The following is an 8,979-nucleotide window of genomic DNA, read 5'->3' as shown; positions in this document are numbered from 1 at the left end:
CTTGTTCACCGGGGTAAACTCCAACACATGGCGGCTAAGCTGGGGAGCTATGAGCAAGCCCACACCAGCCCGCCGCCTCTCACCGCGGGCAACTCCAGAGTAGTAGAGAGTCCAGCCTCTCTCGAGGAGTAAAGTTCCAGAGCCCAAGCTGTGCGTGGAGGTGAGCCCGACTATATCTAGCCGGTACCTCTCAACCTCCCGCACAAGCTCGGGCTCCTTCCCCATCAGCGAGGTGACATTCCATGTCCCCAGGGCTAGTCTCTGTGTCCAGAGATCGGGTCGTCAGGGCCCCTGCCTTCGACTGCTGCCCAATCCACTTTGCACTGTGCTGTTTCCACCTCATAAAATCTGCCAACGTTTTCTGGTTTCTGCTGCTTTCTATTATAAACTAGGTATCTTTGTGTTTTGGGCTGGGACGGCCATGGATTAAAAGGTGTAGCGGGTCATAACTTGACCGGAAGGTTGGCGGTTCGATTCCTGGCTTCTCCAGTCTACATGGAGATCGGAGCTTCTCAATTTTGGAGATTTTCAGCATTAGTCATCTTATGTGATTTAAAATATCACCTTGGGCTTTTTGTTTGTTTGACTTTTTTCAGATTTTTTTTTCTTAACAGTCAACAGATTTATTTATTGTGAAAAATAATTCCTGCCTTTTTACAGCATTCCATTAATATATTTTCTACTGCAGAAGAAAAGTGACATTGCCATCTTTTTTCTCTAGCCTCTTGATATCTGCCACATTAAATATTCTTGTACAAACTAATACAATTTTATACAACAGCCCTGCAACAAATTCCACCATTATGCTCATCATACTTATTTTTGTGAACTTTGCCATTTACACATGGGGGAGCTGTTACACTGTACTAGGTAAACTACGATTTGTAGTAACCAGCATGGTCCTCGGATTGCGTTTGGTAGCTGGTTAGAAGCAGTACATTAAATATCAAGACGTGGCGACGTTAGTATGTTCATAGATAGTCAACGTTGTGATGTGGGCTACAATGTGGTACCTAACTGGCTATAAGCACCAGAGAGAAACAGAATATTTATTCTAATCAAATTCGGATAATTTACACTCACTGTATGATTCTCACACACTGTGAGAATAAACTAACCTAAACTCCACAACGAGCTACTACTGCGGGATCCACTGAGGGAATCTGCAAGCGTTAGCTCTCTCACTAGCATGTTAGCTAACTAATGCAGTAAAGCAGCCTCTGGATTACAGACGCCCCCTACTTACGTTCCCCGACAAGCAGGATCCTCACGTCCTTTCTCATGTTTGAGCTTGACTTCCTCCTCAGAAACGACAGTCTTTACTGTTTCATGTAGTCCTCCGTCCTCCTCCTGCAGTTACCCCTAACGTCAGGCCTCCGCTCTCAGCTCCTGCCGCTGTCAAATTCCCGGCGCCTTTGTAGGACAAAACGGACGGAACGTTTTCTGTTCTCCTTCGCGCTTTCTTTGCGGTTTTTCTCAACTTGCAACTTTATCGGTTTAGCGCAAATGTCATTCAAAAACAATCTGTGGCACACGTCTCTGTAATTTCCTTTTAATCACACTCTTTAAGGCGCTTGACCAGCATTTCGCAGTGCAATGTTTCAAGAGCGTGCCCGACCTCCAGAGCCCGGCAAGTACGGCAAACCATGAGGGACAAACCTTTAAAAGGCGATATGCTGCCGTCTGGCGCCAAACAAAGGAGCCGCATTTGCTTCCTTACTCCATTGTAATATTAAAAGTGTTACCTGGTGTCAATCCTGTCACCATGAATGTCAGGCATTTTAAAATATGACTTTTTAATTAGATCTTATTTTATTTAAAGTTAAATGCTTTTTGTTTTGCTTATGATTAAATATAAAATTCTTCTTAATGTCTTATTAAAAGTTTATTGAGAGGCGTGCACGCAGTTCCTTATAGAGAAAGAGAGAGCTATATATAGATATAAGGAAAAGGAAATGATTGCCTTACAAACATACAATTTTAGATCAAAACTACAAAATAAAATCTTAGGTTTTGGAAATGCTCCCCTGAGCCTGTGTAACATGGTTTAGGCTCTCTCGTCCAAGAGTCGGCAGAGTAGAGCTGGAATATGACTCACAATCAGGAGTCTTGGGCATTGACCATCAGTGGAAACCAGAGTGTCTAAAGGAAGGCCCTTGTGCTGGCAAAAGGTGACTTCGAATAAGGGTCTTAAAACAAAACACCAGAAAAAAAGGTGTTCAGAAGCATGTGAAGAGCACAGGAGCCAGGAAACCCCCACTGATCAGTAGCCTACATTTTAAGAAGTCGGTCAGATCAGTCAAGTGAAACCCAGTGACATGCTAGTAACCAAAGATCAGAGGATCTTGGTATCCTTGCCTCTAAGAAGGAAACAGAAGGTAGCACTGAATGATGGGGACCAGTTGTGTGGTGAGAAATGACAGCCAAGAAAACAAAGGGGTGGTAGGCAGAACTGTCCTGCAGGGTTAGTGAGAAAAAGTCAGATGTTTATATGAATATGGCATAGAAAGATTTGGTGTTATTTAAAGATAAGTAATTTATTTTTTTTTTGCATACTGTCAAGATCATGTTCATTACAAAATGAAAAATGCAAAGAAATATAAAATATATATAAAAAAATAAGAGAAGGTAAAAAAAAATAGCATGATGATATACAGTGATTGCAAACCTACAGTATCTCCTGTTACTAACAGTGTTTATTTAGTAACAGAGGTGTATGTTTGTTCATATGTGTTGAATTTACATAATGATCCTGAGTTTCAGATTCAGTGTGAGTTGAAGTGAGTCTTAACTCCACATTGTAGCACAGACAGTCATGGTTCAAGATGCTTTACAATTCAGTTCAATTCAATACTTTGTATAGTGCCAAATCACAATAAAGGTCATCTCATGACACTTTACAAAGTACTATTATTATTATAGAGGGAAAACCCAACAAATCCCCTTTGAACAAGCACCACAGCACAGAGATGAGAGTCAGTACTGGGAGCAACCTGGTGAACAGTCAGTGCTGATATAGTGCATTGCCAACGGGTTGTTGGTTCACCTGTTGTGCTGTAGTTCTTCAATGCTTTGTGTTTTCAAACCAGCAGTCATCTCACCACCATCACACCTCTCACCGTTTATGCCTGATATTGGCTTCAGCTGGAAAAAGAAGCTAGTATTAGTGTCATGCAGATGCACAAAGCTTTGGTTGAGTCTGACAATTCTGTGTGTATGTAGCGGGTTAATGGTATATTATCTAGACTGTTTATGAAGAGTAAAACCTGGGACACTGAACCCAGATAACTCAGTAACCCTCCTTTATTATCAGGCACACAGCAACAGCTACCACTTTGGTCCACACTGAAATACTTCAACAACTATAGGATAGATTGTCATAAAATTTTGTGCTGACAATCGTGGACCACATTGGATGAATCCTTTAAACTTTGGTGCTACATCGACTTTCCCACTAGCTCAGTTTGACAGTTTTGGTCTTTAGTAAAATTACAACATTTAGTACAGATGTTCATGTCTTCTTCAGGATGAAGACTATGCTGATCTTTGATGTCCACTTAGTGTAGCTAGCATCTCAAAAGTTATCAGACTTATCCAGGGAAACATCTCAACATCTTAGACCAAGGGGCGCAATATTTTGTACACTGTTTGTCCGACCTTTGCGGTTTTAAGGGGAATCTCAAAACAACTCAAATGGTTAATGGTTTAAATTTGGCAAAGACATTCATATCTTACTCAGGATGAATTGTAATAATCTAATATTGTAATGGGTGACTTCTTTTCTATTTGTCTAGCACCCTCTGCCAGTCAGAATATCTATTTGTTTATGATAGTACTTTGCAAATTTAATGACATTCCCATCTGCCTCATTTGTACTTGCTAATTAGCAAATGTTACCATGATAACACGTTAAACTGATATGGTAAACATTATGTCTAAAATCGTAATGTTAGCATTATCATTGTGAGCATGTTTGCACACTGCCATCAGGTCAAACCTGCTGAGTAACAAATTCAAATTACACAGGATGCTTTTCATTTTTCCTCAGACACCATCAAACATCATCAGAAACAGGAAGAGCAATACTTAGTATGAGTTCACAGGATTAGGTCATTCAGTTTGTCAGATATTTAATGTATTAAAAACATCTGCTTGGCCTGCATCAGGATAAAGCTTTTTGTAGCTCTTCAGCAGTTTAGAATTCAGAGGCTTCACCTGTCAGGAACTGCTAATATGTGCCTGTGTTGACGTGTCTGCAGTATTTTCTGGCCTTGCTTACTGGTATAATCCTGCGGTGCCATGGGCCTGGACAGGACTTGTTTGAGTGTGCCCAGCCACTCATTCCGCTCCCTCTCCTGCTCACACATGAAGACAAACTGCCGCTCCGGCGTCTCCACCATAATGCCGAACTTCCATTTGTTTCCCCGAGCATACTTTGGGACGCACTCCCTCACAGAATAGCCGTTGCGCTCTGTGCCGATGAAAATGACCCCTAACTCCTCTGCATCCTACATTCAAACGTAAAGGTGGTTAAAGTGGTTTAACAAATATCATAACAACAGTAGGCAGCACTGAATGAGAAGAGGTTTTGCTCTCACCAGCTGGTCTTTGAAGTATAACAGCTTCCTGTTTTGAGAGTCCAAAATAAACCACCTCCTTCTGAATGGCTCCTTTTGCTGTTAAAAGCACATTTAATAGTATACATTTAAATAGTACTTCCCCAACTCCTTCTATCATGCAAATCATTTTTCACAAAATATGTCATTCAAATGTGTGTCTGTGTACGTAAGAGGAACAGAAACACACTGGCACACTACTGTCATATACACAAAAACTGTAGCCTCAATGTATGCATAGGTCAAGTAGCAGCTGAGTACAGCAGATACAGTACATGTAACGAATAAACAATAAGTAAATGTTAAATGTAGAAATTATTTTCTTGTGATAACATTAACTTTAAGTGCATGTTTGTTATTTAATAACTTACCAATGGACCCGTCTTTTCCATGTATCCCTCTTTGAGGTAGTTTCTTGTTATCTTTGGTATCAGCTGACAAAAATTAATTAATGTACAAGCATGTTAAGTCTTAACCCATCAAAGCAAAAACAAGCAAGCTTCTGTTCTTACTGCTGCCAACTCTGCTGAAATTAAAAAACCAGTGCACTAGCTGTAAATAACCTGCTTTTTTTCAAGCATTGACAGTGCATTTAAAGTGAACGATGACGGTTGATTTGCTTTTGTAAAGGTCTGACGCTTACTTCTTCATCACTTCCAGTCGGGTATGCTGTCTTCAGGTATACATAACGAGCAGCACGAATTGCATTGTACCATGTGACTATTTCCTAGAGTACAAGAAGAAACCACAAATGCTTCTGTATCATAATCAGTATAAAACCAGCTGGTTACTGTTATTTATACTCTGAATAGTTGTGCGGTATCACCTCAGCGTTATTGTGAAAAACATAGAGGTTCCTAGTGTGATTGTCCTGTTGGTAGGTCAGCTGCAGTCCATGAGGGTGGCCGATCTTCTCTGGTTGAAAGGTGGCGTTCAGGTCCTTGATGGAGATTACAGCCTTGGGGCCTTTGGACTCCTAGATCACATATATACAGATGTGCACGTCAGAGTTGGGGGAAAGGAAACACCAATTGGATTTAATTGGCATGATGCTGTTTGTACACATGTACAGCTTTCAGGTATTATAACTTTACTTGAGTATTTACATTTTCTGCTACTTCATACTTTGACTTCACTAAATTTCAGAGACAAATACTGTACTTTTACTTTACTACATTTATTTTGAGAAATGAATTTCCTAGTTACTTTTCAGAATCAAGTTTATAAAACAGTATACAATATAATCATAAGAGTTTGTTGATCCTGGGTGGAAAGTCACCAAGATTTCATCAGTAAAGTTCTTTAAATTATAATTATTAAATACAAAAGAATCAAAAAGCGTATAGGGTAGTTCAAATTAGTTCCATCTACATAATATAACACAATAAAATAATGTACATAATAATGCATCTGTACTTTTACTGTTGGTACTTCAAGTATACTTTGATGCAAACATTTTTGCACTTTTACTAAAGTAATCTACTGAAGTAAACAATCAGAGTACTACATTTTGCCAGTTTTCTGGTTTTACCACTTTGGCCCAAACTCAATCTTAACAACTGCTGCTGGCCGTTCAGTTTGGTGCAGATGTTCACAGTCCCCAGAGGATGAATGCTAATGACATCCTGACTTTAACTCAGCACCATCAGGGGGTTAATTTTTGTTTATTTGTTAAAGAAATGTCTCTGCAGCTTTTGGATGGATTGTCATAAAATTAGGTACAGACCAAGATACTTTGTGGAGCCTTTGAGCAGCGGTTTCATAAATATTGTCATGCTAATGTGCTAAACTAAGATGGAGAACATGGCAAAAGGTACACCTGCCAAACTTCAACATGTTAGCATGTTAGTGACTATGTTAGCAGCACCACTGTGCCCCACAGAGCAGTTAGCATGGCTGTAGACCTTCAGCTGCTTTTCTCACTTTTTTGTCTTAGCGCAGCAATGAACTAACACTATAACTTGTGTTTTAATGAGAAAATAAAGTCAAAACACTGTAGTTAAAACTGCTGTAGGTTAGAGACCAAATCAAATGAACATGTATGCATTTACATCACACACTTAAACAATGTTATTATAGAGTATTAAATTATTTAAAAAAATAAACTTGTTATTTTGTGTCAAACATTGCTGTACAACCGTGTCAGAGCTGCAGGCAACTCACATCATCCTTGTTGTAATAACTCAGGGTAAACTCTCTTTCTGACAGTACAAACTTCCTCTTCAAAAACTGCAAGCTCTCTTTTCCTTTCTTCCACAGCATCCCTTCATAGAAGCCTGTCATCAATCCAAGAGATCTACTGAGTCACATGTGTTTCAATATACACAGGCCTTGTGGCCAAGCACTGTACAAAGAGTGACAATGTTTAATTCCTTGTTCTCACATTATGCAAAGAACAGGTTTTTCTTGAATACTTCTGTTTGTGCATGAGGAACCACATACCAACAGACTACTGTGTGTTCTACAGTATATGTATTGGGAAAAAGTGAAAACCCCACCTGTGGTATATGAAAGTGGTGGATACTTGGTTTCTCCTGTGAATTCCATCCTCTCATATTTAGCCCGAATCCACTGTTCTCTCAGGACGCTACAGTCCAAGGACAAACAAAAAATTCTTTTATGATGAAAACAGTTCTATAGCGAGCTGCCACTTCACCATTCACTGAGCTTTGATCCATCTTTCACTTCTACAGTCAGTAGTTGCACTTCTCTCTGTTTTTGCTCTGTCAGCAGTCTGAGACTGGGCATAAATGTTGGCACACATAACCAAAAAAGACCCATAATTTCATTTCCCTCAGAGATATTGAAAGATCGCACTGACAGTTTTATAAAGAAAGTCAACATCCTGGAAAAATACTCACTCATAGTCCTCTTTCTGGGGCCGATAGTAATACACTGGAACAGCTTTCTCATACAAAGCTCTGGCTCTGGCGTTGCCATTGGATTTCATGAACTTCACAGGTTCCAAAAAGACACATGTGAAGGTTACACATGGCCAGATCATGTTAACAGAGGTGGGGACATGATACTGCTGTCCTTACCTGCACCAGGTCATCCTCCCAGAAGTCCAGCTTTATGGATTTGACCCGGCTGGACAGGCTGCGATGGAAGCCAGAGCAGTGCAGACACACAAACACACCCAGCCTGTAGGATGCCCAGTCTGGATCTGAAGGGTGCAGAAGGGAAGAGACTCACTGACAGATTCAGAGGTAACCTTGCTGATCAGTGTCAAAACACTTTGAAAAAACAATCACTTGAATCTCAGACTGACAGTGGGGAGCAATGTTGTGTGCTTTACTTGATTCCTTTTTATGTTACTCTATTTACTATTCATTTTTAGAAATTTCACAGACTCCCCATTTCTTTGGATCAGGATTCCCACAGCAAAAAGCCAAATCTGGATGGCATGTTTCTAATGTCTGAGTAAAGGTGGATTTTTCCCGCTCACCATCTCATTCAAATACCCAAAGAGATAAAATTGTTCATTTATTCAAAACAAAAACAGTCCAGTACAGGAATATAATTGTGTGGACTTCCTTCACTCCCCCTCAGAGATGCACCACAGCCATCTAGTCTAATACTGTTATAATTGTGTAATACATCGCTTACATGGTTACTTCTGCACTTTTTCTTAAAACTGGATTTTGAATGCTTTTACAGTATAATAAAAAGTAGCTTAAGCATTATTTGTTACATCACTTGAGATTGATTAAACGACAACGTATCTTATTAGACCATCACTAAAACTGAATCCAGTGAAGAGGAAACAGAACTGGTCATTAGATCTTTATGGTGTTGCCCCTAAAGATGATTACATTTCACGTAAAAACCAGACATAAAGCACATTCAACCTACTTAAAACAGAAACCATATCTATATACGCTGGTGCAGCGGTGACCAGTGAACCGGACCTGGCAACAACGCGTCGCTTACCGGGCGCGCCACAGTCCGCGCACTCCCTGTTCTCCGGCTGCTTCACCAGTTCCAGTAAAATCTTCTTGTTTCGCTCACGGTTTGACATTTCTGTGGGAAATTGTAGGCCCCGTTACTCGACTATATGTCCTGCTGTCAAAACTAATGTTGGTCACATAGTTTTAACTTGTGGTGAAATGCGACTCGTCCATATGAAAACTGGAACTTGCGACAAATAACACTAGTTTAACATTTGCATGTCACAACAAAGCAGACGCAGACCTTCCTCCTCTGGTGCAGTTTTTAATCACAGATGGGTGGCTCCTTTTTTAAAATAGCCTATATACCACTTTCCACGAGCCTCTTCTTCTAATCTGATACGTGGACGCACAGGAAACCGGTCCACCCACTGCGCAAGATGCCAAACCTCTGTAGGTTGACATACACTTGA

The 8,979-nt window shown here is 40.2% G+C and overlaps 2 protein-coding genes across 3 annotated transcripts in view; both read right to left on the bottom strand.

Annotated features, from left to right (window-relative positions):
* rhot1a (ras homolog family member T1a) overlaps positions 1-1,299 on the bottom strand; it is a 24,254-nt gene extending 22,955 nt beyond the window's left edge. Inside the window, exon 1 of one of the 2 annotated variants that reach the window (XM_020616402.1) lies at positions 1,247-1,299. In XM_020616402.1, the coding sequence (XP_020472058.1) occupies positions 1,247-1,283 (37 nt within the window). In that variant the 5' untranslated portion in view covers positions 1,284-1,299. The remainder of the gene's footprint in view (positions 1-1,246) is intronic. The other variant, XM_020616403.1, reaches the window with a different exon arrangement.
* Positions 1,300-2,626: 1,327 nt separating this feature from the next.
* adap2 (ArfGAP with dual PH domains 2) lies at positions 2,627-8,826 on the bottom strand. Its single transcript, XM_020616442.1, has 11 exons — positions 8,550-8,826; positions 7,658-7,782; positions 7,478-7,569; positions 7,115-7,203; positions 6,780-6,892; positions 5,443-5,592; positions 5,260-5,343; positions 4,988-5,050; positions 4,599-4,676; positions 4,280-4,508; positions 2,627-3,144 (listed from the first exon to the last, which is right to left on the bottom strand). Exons 1-11 carry the CDS (start codon positions 8,635-8,637, stop codon positions 3,116-3,118), a joined length of 1,140 nt encoding a protein of 379 aa, XP_020472098.1. The 5' UTR covers positions 8,638-8,826; the 3' UTR covers positions 2,627-3,115.
* Between the last annotated feature and the right edge of the window lie 153 nt (positions 8,827-8,979).

The sequence above is a fragment of the Monopterus albus genome, unplaced genomic scaffold (assembly GCF_001952655.1).
Source record: "Monopterus albus unplaced genomic scaffold, M_albus_1.0 scaffold174.1, whole genome shotgun sequence".
Classification (NCBI taxonomy): Eukaryota; Metazoa; Chordata; class Actinopteri; order Synbranchiformes; family Synbranchidae; genus Monopterus; species Monopterus albus.
Note: the sequence above shows the minus strand (reverse complement) of the source record. Positions and strands in the feature narration are given on the sequence as shown.

Excerpts from the sequence above, each read along its gene's own strand:
- adap2 (XM_020616442.1), bottom strand. The coding sequence starts at position 8,637 with ATGTCAAACCGTGAGCGAAACAAGAAGATTTTACTGGAACTGGTGAAG. Across the intron at positions 7,570-7,657 it reads GGGAGGATGACCTGGTGCAG|TTCATGAAATCCAATGGCAA; the intron begins GTAAGGACAGCA and ends GAACCTGTGAAG. Across the intron at positions 3,145-4,279 it reads GGCACCGCAGGATTATACCA|CTGAAGCCAATATCAGGCAT; the intron begins GTAAGCAAGGCC and ends TTCTTTTTCCAG.